We start from the raw sequence: 13219 nt of genomic DNA on the forward strand, positions 1-13219 counted from the left end.
AACGCCTGGTGGGCCCCATGGACTTCAAACTGGCCAAGAGTAAAGAGCATAGGAAAACAGACCAGCCCAACCCTCTGTTCCCATCCTCAGAGACTGAAGAATGTGTCAGTACTACTCACTTATAGGACTACAAATAACTCTAAGGGCTCCATTGTCCAAGAAAATATTTCTACATCATTCTCATGAGTTTTTTTTTTCAATTTTTTATTGTCATACAAACCACGTAACAAAATTTATCCTACTTATTGTGTATGTGTGTGTGCTCACTAGCTACTAAAGATTTTGCTCAGAGGCATTGTACCTCTGAGGTATATCCCCAGTCCTTTCTGATTTTGAAACAGGGTCTTGCTAAGTTGCTGAGAGTTTAGCTAATTTTCTGAGGCTGGTTTTAGACCTATGATCCTTCTGTCTCAGCCTCCCAAGTACTGGGATTACAGGCGTGCACCACCACACAGACTCAGCTATTCTTAATGTCAGGTTCTGTGACATTAAATACATTTATAAGCCAGGTGTGGTGGCCTACTCTTGTAATCCCCATGCTTGGAAGTCTGAGACAGGAGGATCGTGCAGGTTCCAAGCCAGCCTCAGCTACTTAGTGAGGCTCTCAGCAACTTAGTGAGACCCTGTTTCCAAATAAAATAGGTCTGAGCCGGGCGTGGTGGTGCACGCTTGTAATCCCCGCGCTTGGGAGACTGAGACAGGAGGATCACGCTGGTTCGAAGCCAGCCTCGCTAAGAGACCCTGTTTCCAAATAAAAATATAAAAAAATAGGTCTGGGAGTGTAACCCAGAGGTAAAAGGGTTTCCAGGAACCCCAGTACCACCAAAAAAATAAATAAAAATAAAATAAAATAAAATAAAATAGGTCTGGGAGTATAGCCTGGAGGTAGAAACCCTCTGGGTTCCACCCCCAGTACCACCAAAATAAATAAATATATATATATTTATATTTATAATGTTATACAAACATCTCACCACCATCTATCTTTGTAATTCTCGTCATCTTGAAAAACTAAAACTCTATCTTCATTAAACTCTGCATTCCTCCCTCTCCCCAACTCCTGACAATCATTCTTCTCTCCAGCTCTGATTTGGACCATTCTCGGTCCCTCGTATAAATGAAATTATATAGTATTTGTCTCTTTGTGACCATAGTTGCTGAGGCTGGACCCAAACCTGTAATCCTCCTGTTTCAACCTCCTAAATGCTGGGACTACAAGCATGCACCACCACTCGCAGCTCTACTTTTAATTTCTTGAGGACACCGTACTGTTTTCCCTGGTGACTGCACCATTTTACATTTGCACCAACAGTGCATAAAGATTCTCACTTCTCCACATCCTCACACACACTTGTATTGTGCACTTTCCTAGCACATGTGAGACCCTGGGTTTGACGCCCAGCATTGCTAAAACATAAATAAACAGCCTAGCATTTCCACAAAGGATTTCATGGCTAAATGTGCTTAGAAACACAAACATGTTGATGATTTTAAGGAATTCTGTTGATGATTTTAAGGCCCTGTGTCAGATACTTCACACTGATGGCCTGGGGTTGTGGTTTCCAATCCGGACCTCAGCTTTGTTTGCTGATGCCAGCCAACTTTTGCCATGCATTTTGCTATTAAAATAGGAAAACTTATTCCTTGATTCCCCAGTAGAGAGGGCAAGTCGGTTAAGAGAGTGGAGGAGGAGGCTCACCCGGGAGGAGCACCCTGGATCCAGGGAGCAATGGGGGGTGTTGTGCGCTGTCTTCCAGAGGCAAGAGCTGGAGTCGGAGAACAAGAAGCTGAAGAACGAGCTGAACGAGCTGAGGAAAGCTGTAGCCGACCAGGCCGCACAGAACAACTCCACCCACGGCTCCCCGGACGGCTACGGCCTCCTGCTGAACCAGCTCAAGCTGGCCAGCGAGGAGCTGGAGGTCCGCAAGGAGGAGGTGCTCATCCTCAGGACCCAGATCGTGAACGCCGACCAGCGCCGACTTGCCGGCAAGAGCGGGGTAAGGAGACGGCAGCCATGGCTGGGCTTGGTATGGGGGGCGCTCGGGGACAGATGCATGGCTTCTCACATGTCTTTATCCACGAGGGTCTTAAACCTGAAAGAACAGTCTCTTACTCTGGGGTCTCTGAAGGGCTTGCTGCCTTTCAGCTTGGCGTTTCCTGAGAGCGGGAGCTAGAGTTTCCAGAGTCTTCTGAAGTTAGTAAGATCATTGAAAAGGAAGAAGACACAGAATTAGATGGGTAACCTGAGGTGGCTGTGTTTTTTCTCTCCTGCCCCCTGATGCTTGATATGTTCCTGAAGCGGAGAGAATTGGCCTTCCTCAGCCCTCCCGCGGCAACGGGTCCCACTTAGCGCTTGTCTCTACTGTCCTCACGTCCCAGGGCAGGTTGTAGAGAGGCCACCTGAGTCGCTCTGTGGGCTCCAGTAGGCTGCGCCACTTCTGGGCCGAGGGCCTGGGATTGAGCAGGCAGTAATGAGTGTAGAGGGCTCAGCGCTGAGCTGGATTTTCCTCCTGACCTCTGGACATGGAGTGTGCTCCTCCCAGGGACCGTCCTCGCCATCCCCCACCGCTTGCACTCTGTCTCACGGCTAGGCCTTGACCCTCCAGGTGACCTTTTGAAATCCCATTCTTGCCTGTATTTAATTGTGGTTAGGAGTTCCTCCAGGTCTTTCGTTCCCCAAAAAGCATGTTTTTCTACCTCTGTCTACTTATAAAGCCATTTCATGGCAGTTGTTGGTATAACCAGTTGTGTTTCCATTTTCTTTTTAAATTTGGGGCCTTCTAGGAGCCAAACATTAATGCCAGAACCAGTTGGCCTAACAGCGAAAAGCACGTGGACCAGGAAGATGCCATCGAGGCCTACCATGGGGTGTGCCAGACCAACAGGTAAAGCCCACCTCCCCGTAAGCAGGACCTGGAGAAGGTGGTGTTACAGCCTGTTCCTTGGGCACTGGCCGTGCGCTCAGTACTGGGGAATTATCTACCGGGGGAGGTAAGAGAGAAGGGGTAGGCTTCCTTAGTTCTAGGCCCTTGGAAAGCCTTCTATTTGCTTTGCAAAACTAGAGCAAAACACCCAGAGTGCTTAGAACCCAGATCCCCTGCAAAGTGTTGGGGAATGGCAAGGGCCAAGGACTCAGAAAGACTGGCCAAGAGTGGTTTTGCTCAGGGAGAGGGAGCTGGTCAGAGGGAGCCCGGCTAAAGGTGGGGGCCGCGCCAGCTGCTGCAGCGCCCTCCGCACTCATGCAGGGCGCCCGTCCTTGTGGGCGGATGGAACTCAAGCTCTGCACTACCGAGCTGAATGGAGAAGCCTTTTCCCTCGACCACGTTAGCAGAATGAGATTTCTCCAGAATTTGGTTCAGGAAGGGCCTCTTGCTCCTCCTCAAGGATGAGCTGAGCAAGGATGAAGGCCAGAGGGAGCGACTGTCTGAGGGAGGCAGCAGGGCCCAAGGCTGTCCCTGAGAGGGAGACCCCAGATGAAGGGGGCCTGAGGCTGGGCTGAGCACCGGAGGAGCAGGGCTCCGAGTCCGCTTACTCGCTCCCTGTCTAGCAACCTGCACAACCGCTCGGTGCTGTGGTGCATCCTCTGTGGATGGGGACAGTAGTAGCAGCGTGCCTCCTGTGGGCATTGAAAACACGGGGAGAGTTAGTCTGAGTAAGGGAGGGCGTGGAATGTTGCCACCATTATTACCTCTGCTTTCCTGTACCCCTGTGGGCACCTGCAGTCAGAGCCAGTCTTTCTCCTTGCCCCCCTCTCTCCCTCCCTCCCCCTCCCTCTCTCTCTCTCTCTCTCTCTCTCTCTCTCTCTCTCTCACACACACACACACACACACACACACACACACACTCACACTCATACCTCAACTGATTTCCAGCTGAGCTATCGATCACCAAACATTTGTTCAAAATTGCCAGAACAGCAAACACCTTCTTGCTGCTCATACTGTGAGTGCAACCTGGTGTTTCTTGCAGGAACAAAACAGAATCACTGAAGACTTCATGCTTTGACCCCCCCAGATCTTCTAATGCAGTTCCTCATTCTGCATATGAGAAAACTGAGGCCATAGAGGGTTGAGCAGCTCAGGCACGCAGCTGGCCTATAGCTGAGACCAGGTAGAATCCAGGAGGCCCGGCTCCCGGGCTGGGCTGGGGTGGAGGGTGGCTGTGTAGGTATCAGAAGTTGAAAGTGCTACCACAGACCCTGGGAGGAAACAATGTATTTCAAGAGAAAGGGCATTTTTTCCCCTGGAGGATGGAGAAAAGAAATAAAGGCAACTCCTCAGTGCTAAGCCTGGTGCTGAGATGTAGTCATTTTAAATTATCTTGGGAGATAAGAAAAGAGATGAAAAAGAAGGAAAAGCACCGGTGACATTAAAGTAGAAAGATAACAGCAGTCGTGGGCTCAGCTCCTCTCTCTGCTCTTTGGAACTGGCTGTAATCAGCTCCCTTTTTATCCATCCCTACGGTTGCCAGGCATCCAGTCCTCGACCTCGGTTCCCAGAGGATTAATACGTGGGCTTGTCTTCTTTACAGCGGTAATAATGATGGTGATCAAATAAAAATAGCTTTTACTATATCTTAAAATAATTCCATTCCTGGCAAGCCCAGCATATATCAGGCAACAAATAGCCCATGAACCTGGGTTAAGAACAGAAAAGAGCAATTGCCCAGGGGAGGGGAGGCCATAGAAGTGGCGATGGTGGGTTTGGCTCTGCCAGTTCAGCTTCTGCCTCAGCTTTGAGACAGTTTTAATCACAGAGAATCCCAGCATTTAGCGGGGAGAGCAACCCCGTAGGCTGGCAGGAAAGGAAGGTCCTCCTGGTTCTGAAAGTCCAGCTAGCAAGGACGACCCATGACAACAGGCTGTCCTCGTGATGAGGATACGTTGCAGACAGATTGCTCTCCGGCTCCTACAGTTGGGCCTCTACTGGAAAGTTTTAGTTTCCACATAAATTGTATCTATGGGTGTGTGGGTGGAGGAGGGTAGCTCAAGACCCTAGAAAACTTCAAAGATATCTATCCTGTCCCTAGAGATATTTTTACAATCCATTCAGAGATTTGTGTTGATGTGGGGGGAGATCGCAGACATACTGCTACCTGGTCAGCCCCTCTAAGCACCCCTGCTCCCCAGGCTCAGAACTTTGTCACCTGCTGACTTTCACAGTTTGTAGAGTTCGGCTTTGGTCATCACAGCCTCTTTTTCTGGATTTGAAGTCCGGGGAGAGAAGCAGTAGCGTGGATGCCCTGGCATCAGCTCCAGGAACGTGGGTAGCTCTTCTCTTGCCACAAGCTTCCTCGCCCTTCCATCCTCAAAACCGAGATGCCAGCACCATTATGACGGTTTTAACAGAAGGGAAAGGGGCTGTGGAAACCGAGCTGAGTGTTGGGAGTCTGTGGTCCTCTCCAGGAGAGGGACGAGGAGAGGTTGGTGCTGCTCTCTGGCCAGCACCACCTCCCGGCAGGCGCTCGGGTCCAGAGCTACGTGGGCTCTGAGAATAGTGCTCCTTGGACTCCTGGCAACTTCCACCCGGCCCTGCCAAGGCTGCAGAACTCCAAATGAGTATTAAGGTGCCTCCCTGGGATTTCAGGGACCTCCTGCAGCCCTTCTCCCCCAGCAGCATCCAGAGGCTGTTAGCATGGGGAGTGGCTTGGTTACTGCCACGTGAGCTGGGGCAGATACGCCCTGGGCTATTACTCTGACACACACTCTGTCCAGGACAGTGGAGACCATGTTTGCAAGGCCGGTGTATACACAGTCTCCTCGGGATTTGCTTCGAGTCATAGGCTCTTTTGTTTAGAGCTCAGCTGCTGCAGGATGCCTTGCCCAGAGTGGCAGAGGAGGTGGGGAGACCCTGGTGCTGCCAGCTCCTCCCTCAGGAGGCCTCACCCTTAACCGCTCCTGGCCAGAGTCTCTGGGCTCACAATTCTGTTGATCTAGCGGCTCTGCTGTGGTTCCTCTGTGACTCAGCACCGACCAGTAGGCACCCGCACACAGCTGGCTTCACGCAGCCAGGCCGCAGCCTCAGCCACTCCCATGTACTTTTGGTGTTTAGGATGCCACCTCCCCAAACTTCTCAGAGATTCCTACAAATATCTTGGGACACAGAGTAGAAAGCATAAGTGTGAACTAAAAAAAATAAAAATAAAAAATCATGTACATCTGTGGAGCATACAGGAAGAAGTCTTTGTAGAAATGAGAAACAGAGCATCTCTGAGCTGGCAGGAACCATGTCTGTTCCCAGCCACAGAGAAGCAGGCCCTTGCCCATACAGTAACTGTTGGGTCTTGTTTTTCAAGCTCACCACAGAGGGAAAGTAAATATTTTCCGAGGTCTTTTCTTGTGTGTGACCTTTGTATCTAATAGAGATGTTAAAAAACAAAACAAAAACAAAACACCACCTTTGAGGTCATCCAGCGGACACGTCTCACCTGATGCTAAAGAAACAAGCCCAGGGAGCTCAGGTGAGGATCCAGGCCAGGGCTCCTCAGAGCCAGCGGCGGGTGCTGCCGTCCTAAACGCGCTGCCTCCTGCAGTGGGAAACTGCTTGATGATTATTCATTCACGTGGGGGGGGGGGCTCTTTGGAAACCCGGCTCAGCACAGCAGCCCATGCACTGGAGATTCACCTTGAGTATTTGTTGATTTATCAAGTGACATCAAGTACTTAGTCTGGGGGTGCTTTTAATAAATTCCTATGAACTGAGTTGTTTGGGGTTTTCCTTCTCACACCAGCAGGTGGCGCTCGCTATGGCAGTTGCCCCTCAAAGATACGGTGAGGGATGAGGAGAGTTTGGGGATCTGGTTCCACCTAGGAGCCAAGGGCTCTACCCAGTCGGTATGCTAGTCTGTACTTTATTCCTGTGCCTGGTTTCCTAAGCACCACGGGGTGACAGTTCCCTTTTGTCTTGTGCATAATGCCTAACATGTTACAGAATTCAAAACTCTGCGTTTCTTTCTGAGGCTGATGACGGAGATTAATCCTAACTTCTCGAGGTGTAGCTTAACATCACGTGTGCCCCACCCTTGACAGCTGCTGTGGTCAGGAGAATTACAGGTGAACAGTGACTGGGCCCTTCTGGGCCCTGGTGGGCCAGCCAGCACAAGGCCAGGAAAGCCTCAGAGGAAGGTCAGGAGACCCTTGAGCAAGTGTCAGTATCTCTCCACATACAGAGAAGGAGATGGTGGAGTCCAGGAGCCCTGCTTTGTCCATGTGGCCCTGATGCTCTGCCTCCTGGGCCCCAGGATGCCCGCAGCTGTGCCCGTAGCGCCTCCAGCAGCCCTCCTTGGGGTTAAAGCGCTGCTCCCTAAGAACCCTCTCTAAATGCAGGTGTCGGCACCTGAGAAGGGAAGCGCTAAGGGTCCACCCAGGGTCACTTTCTGATTTCCTAGGAGAAATGGAGCACATGGGACAGCTAAATGCTGACCATGGAAAGGCGGGGCAAAGCGCCTACTGCCACAGCAAGATCTGGGGGAGCGCTTGCAGGTCAGGAGTCCCACACAGGAGGGGTCCTCACTGCCCAGCATCAGGGGTGCACTGATAGTAAGGAGTTGGCCCAGGAACGGAAGCCATAGCAAGGCCCCAGAAGTGTCCTCACTACCATCCTCCTCCCCTCCTTCAGTCTTGCAGGGAAGGCCTGGTGTGGGTGTGACCGGCTCTACCCAAGAAGTAGCCCCTGTGTGCCCCACAGGGCCTGAGAACCTCCTCCTTGAGGCTGAGCTCAGAGGTAGCTAGCTGTGCTCTCTGGACTTCAGCCAAACCTGGCAGGCCAGGCCAGCGGCTGGATTGGGCCAAAAGTTCTCCTGGGGATGGATGGTTTGCACCTGGGAGTTAGGAAGGACTTACTGTTTCCTTCAGGCAGGATGAATGTAGCTTTTGCCCCATGACCTGTGGGCAGAGTCCTCACAGGGCCTTGCCTGTCCTCTGCCACCCAGTCCCGATGGCCTCTGAGGGTCTCCATGTGCCCAGGGCTGTCAGATGAATGAAGAGCGTTTGACACATCTGCCTCCAGGGTCTGCTCTTGCCGGCACGGGGATCCCGTGACTTGGAGACGAGAGATTTTAGGTGGAAGGCCTTCGATGGCCTGCTGCTTCAAGTTGAATAAACAGGAGAATGCAGCCAGGTGTGGTGGTGCACCTACACTCCCAGCAACTCGGGAGACTGAGGCAGGAGAATGTGACAAATTGTAGGGCAGCCTGGGCAACCTAATGAGATCATGTCTCAAAATATAAATAAAAATTGAAAAATTAAAAGAGCTGGGGATAGAGCCGGGTGTGGTGGTGCATGCTTGCAATACCAGCATTTGGGAGGCTGAGACAGGAGGATCGTGGTTCACAAAGAGCTTCAGCTACTTAGTGAGGTTCTCTGCAACTCACTGAGACCCTGTTTCAAAATAATGAATAAAAGAAATAAGGCTGGGGGTGTAGCTCAGAGGTAGAATGCCCCTGGGTTCCATCTCCAGTACTGAAAAAAAAAAAAAAAATAGAGCTGAGGACAGAGCTCAAGGGGTAGACTGTCCCCAGGTTCAGTAAAGAATATGCCCATTGCCAAAGGGAAAGGAAGAGCTCGTTCAGTTCTAATCTTACAAATTTGTTTTAGGTAGTTGTTTATACATGACTGTGCAAGGAGAGAGGCTGGAATTAAAGTTAATACCTTTGTGCCTTTAAGGAGTGACAGAAAGAAATGCATTGACAAGCAGACAAAACATACAGTCTCCTTCCCGATTCTAGTCAAGGCTGACGGCCCAGCCTCAGCACCCCTCTCCTCTCCCTCCTCCACCCCAGTGTCACCTGCTCTGCAGTGCTGAGTCCTCCCTGGTGGTGACAGCAAGGGCCTGCTCACTGCCACAGCTCCCAAGGCACACAGGGGTCCTCTCCTGTGTCTCTCCTCCTTCCTTTAACTCTAAGAGAAGGAAGCACTTGGACATGAGAGATGGATAATCTGCTGCCCGGCCGGCGCCACCCTGTCACTACTATTCAGTTATCAGGACACGCATAGCCCTCTGCCTACTTCGGCAACACGTCCCCACCCATGATTATTGGTCGGCCCCACGTGAGGACACATGAACCCCGTTCCCAGGCTGTACCTGACACCTGAGCAGCTCAGGAGGGGAAGAGGAGCTCCGGCCTTTCTCCTGATTCCAAACCTTGCCTCCTCTCGTTCCTGTGCTCTCTGCCTCCCTGTCTCCCTCCTCTACTCTGGACACCCTCTCTTTTCTGTCCTTTATTTCTAGCCAGACTGAGGATTGGGGATATTTGAATGAAGATGGAGAACTCGGCTTGGCCTACCAAGGCCTAAAGCAAGTTGCCAGGTCAAGTGCTCCCGCGTCCCCGTGTCTGCTTGCTGTGTGTGCCTGCTCATGCGCCTTGTGTCTCAGCCAGCCGGGTGCAAGGGCATGGGGCATAGTCCTCGTGGGCTGCTGGCCAGCAGTCCCTTGGGCCTCCTGTGTGTCACTTTGTGTCCAGGCCCTGCGGGTGAGGTCAGGGAAGGCAGCTTGCCTGGGTCAAGGTGATAGTGCCGCGTGACCCACCTCAACCTTGTGGCCACACGCTCCCACCCCCTTATTCTGTAGGTGGATAAATAGAATCGTACATGGCAGCCCAGTATAAGAAAGGCTCAGAGCTGGCGTTTGTGTGTGCAAATGACCCCTGAGCCACACGTGCAGGAATGCCAGAGTACTCAACAGGTGAAGCCCAATCAAAGTGAAATTCTGCATGATTTTAAATAAAGCTGATTATAACTAGTTGTTTATATTAAGTAAATAAAACATTTTTAAAAGGCTCAGAGCCGGGCACTGTGGTGTACACCTGTCAACCCAGCTGAGGCCAAAGGATGTCAAATTTGAGGCTGCTCTGGCAATTTGGTGAGATCTTGTCTCAAAATTTAAAAATAAAAATTGCTGGGGATATAGCTCAGTGGTAGAGCACTTACCTAACTTGCATAGGAGCTGTGTTCAGTCCCCAATACTGCAAAAAGGAAAAAAAAGGAATTTATCTCTGGGGACTCCTGGCCCTGTGCTACTTCCATGCCATGTATTGTCCCTTCTAACTCTACAGGATTAGCCAAAAATGTTACCCTGACCTCGGTTGATGTACTGGCTGTGCTCCCAATGCAAGGCTCCTGGGAGCCTGTTGCCAGGGCTTGGCTGCTCCCGGTCTCAGGGCCTCCCTGGAGCTCACCACAGCCTGTACTGTGCCCGCACTGTGAGCAGGGAGGGACTGAGGCTTGGAGGGCTTACGGAACTGCTGGTTAGACGGAAGGTCCAGCGTTCGATACCAAGGTCTGAACTGGGACCCATTGGCCTTCAGCAGTGGGTGAAACCAGGGAGTTGGGCATTTGCAGAAAGATGACCTGTCATATCCCCCTTCCCCCAACACAAGATGGGGTAGTGGTCATCAGGCTTGTTTCTCAAAAGAAGAAACAGGTTCACGGGTGGCAGGAGTACCATGCCCAGGAACCTCAGCTCCCGCTCGCCTCCCATGCGGCCCTGTCCCTGCCACCACTGATGATGTGTGGGGTCCTGTCACAACGAGTCTCCTGGGTTCAGATGTGCCCCCATCACCTGTGAGCAAGGCAACTTCTGAGTCAGGTTCCTGAAGATAGACAGTGGGTCATAGCAGGACCTGCCACTCACAGTCATTATCAGGAAAATGGTGAACACAGGTAAAGCTCTGTTCACCCGCCTGGTGTGCAGGCACAGAGTGAGCATTAGCAGCTACTTCTGTGATTGCAATACTTATTAGTGGAATTTGATTCCTGCTCACGTTGAAGTTTCTTTTATTGGAAGAGGGACCCATGTGGGAAACTGGGCCATGCCTCTGGTGTCTCAGCTGGCCAGATGTGCTGTGAGGCAAATGAAGATGTTAAGGAGATAACACTCAGGCCTGTGCATGCGCCTCGTGGACCAGCCCTGCCCCTGGCAGTGGCCTCTGCCTCTCTCCCCCTTAGTTTTCTTCCCTGCATGATGAGGTGAGTCTGAGACTGGGGCAGGAATCTAAACCCTGCGCAGAGTCTGGGGCTGGGTCCACCGCTGTCCACTTAGTAAGGCAGACACAAACAGGGAACTCCCTGCAGGTCAGATCACATCCCCAGGCAGCATACAGCCGGAGAGCTTCTCTCCTGAAATGATAACTTACTGGTGATACTCGTAGTACGTTGTAACCAGTGTTGGCTGTTACCTAAATATCGCCAACTGCTGGTTTAATTACCAGATGGCTGTCCATAATCCCCTGCTGTTGTTGTTTCCCTTTGATGACAGGCCTGCGGTGAAGAGTATTACAGCCCTCTCCTCATTCAATTGTGTCACTTAGTTGAGAAGCCACTGGAGGCCTGGTGCTGCTGCACCTGGTGCTGCTGCTGTGCTGACTCTGCTAAAACAGGCATGCTTCTGTGGACAGCGTAGACTGCTGGCTCCCTCGCTCCCTCCTCTCTATAGCAACGGATAGCAGGACTGCAAGAACATAGTGCCTGTCCCCGTCTTTGCCTCTTGGCCAGCCAGGGGCTCCAACACCTGTACCTTGGGCACTGCCTACTTCCCTGCTCTCTGCCCCACTCTGGTCATAATCTTTATGGCATCCCAGACAGAAACTGGGGCAAGTGTTCTCCCATGTAGGCCGCTTTTTATGGCTCCTTGCATCCAGCACCCCCTACCTTTCTTTCATATGAAACCAACCCTACTGCATCAGAAAGCTGATTCAGGTAACTGAACCCCTGAAGACAGCATCCCAGCCCCTGAGGTTGCAGCTGCTGCTGAACCCTCGGGATCCCGGCCTCCTGTTTGAGCAGAGCAGGTGCTTGCCCACAGGTGCCAGGTGCCTAGCCCCTGGCCTTGGGCCTTTTGAGCTCAGCCTCCAAGCCTTCTCCCTTTCCATGTTTTCTTGGGTCTCTCTACTTCTCATCAGACACACATTGATCTTCAGCTTTCTCCCAGACCATGTACAAATTTTCTTTGCAAAATTTTGTTGGGGAGCTGGAGAGAAAAGCATAAATACTGTGCATATGAGAGAAAGTCAGGGTAGTGAAGAAGAATAGAAAGGCAAAATACTAGTCCCTTTCAAAAGCTTGTGGGGAATCTACTATAGGGAAAATATACAGATAATATATCTAGGTTACGAGAGTTTTATCTTTAATGAAGACCTTCTCACGAATATTGGACAGGCGTGAGATATTTGTACTTAAGAGGTATGTTAAGAAATTTATTTGTGCTGGTGACATTTTGACAGAGACAACTTCTTTATCCCAGACCAGCAGACTATGCTCACAGAATGGGGGACAAGAGTTGAGAAACAAGCCAAGGCGCAGGGTGCCTCGGGCCTTGGTGTCCCTAAGAGGAGGTCAGGTTGGTCTGTTTGCCGGATGATCTTCGTGGCGTCTGTCTCCCCACACGGTCCCCCGCTGGGGCCGCCGCAGTGTGCTTGGCCGCGCCTCTGTAGTGTCTGTGTGTAGCTCCTGCCTGGGGCGCTGACCCATGCCCATGGCCACCTGTTCTCTGCAGGCTGCTGGAGGCTCAGTTGCAGGCCCAGAGCCTGGAGCACGAGGAGGAGGTAGAGAGCCTCAAGGCCCAGGTAGAGGCGCTGAAGGAGGAGATGGACAAACAGCAGCAGACCTTCTGCCAGACGCTGCTGCTCTCCCCAGAGGCCCAGGTGGAATTTGGCGTGCAGCAGGAGATATCCCGGCTGACCAATGAGAATCTGGTGAGTGGCCCTGCCTCCGGGTGACTGCTCTGAAGTCATGTTCTGGAAGGAAATGGGATCGGTGCGGCTTTCTGCCAGATGGACAGAGTTCACGTTCTTAGCCTTTTTGTGGGAACAGAGATTCTGGAAAGGCCCAGTCTGCTGATGACAGATAACTGAAATAGCTGTCTTTCCTTATGTCACTTAGTGGCTTAAAATAGCAACTACTGTTGTGTGGATCAGGAGTTCTGGCAGAGCTCAGTGAGGACAACTTATCTCTGTTCCACATGGTGTCAGCTGGGGCTGGAAGACCCAGAACAGCCTCACTCCCTGCCCGCGCCCTCGGCTCTCCTCTGTGAGGTCTTTCTCTCTCCGTGTGCCTGTACGCAGGCCCGCTCATGCTCTCTCTCAGGTGCGCTCATTGATTGGTTTAGCCTGAGCAGCTTCACATGGCTGCTGGCATCCAAGACAGAGGGGCTGTGGGGTCTCTAAAGGCCTAGTCCCAGGGCAGCCTTTTGTCTACCTGCTGTTTCCAGAGACAAATCACGTCATG

At 51.7% G+C, this 13219-nt stretch overlaps 1 protein-coding gene across 1 annotated transcript in view; it reads left to right on the forward strand.

Annotated features, from left to right (window-relative positions):
* Positions 1 to 13219, forward strand: part of MYO5B (myosin VB) — a gene marked incomplete at both ends in the record, with an annotated part of 329445 nt that overhangs the window by 294707 nt on the left and 21519 nt on the right. The window contains 4 exons of the mRNA XM_080714447.1: positions 1758 to 1997; positions 2785 to 2885; positions 9228 to 9305; positions 12489 to 12687. Coding sequence (XP_080570573.1) covers positions 1758 to 1997; positions 2785 to 2885; positions 9228 to 9305; positions 12489 to 12687 — 618 coding nt within the window. The remainder of the gene's footprint in view (positions 1 to 1757; positions 1998 to 2784; positions 2886 to 9227; positions 9306 to 12488; positions 12688 to 13219) is intronic.

The sequence above is a fragment of the Muscardinus avellanarius genome, assembly GCF_963383645.1.
Source record: "Muscardinus avellanarius genome assembly, chromosome: 17".
NCBI lineage: Eukaryota > Metazoa > Chordata > Mammalia > Rodentia > Gliridae > Muscardinus > Muscardinus avellanarius.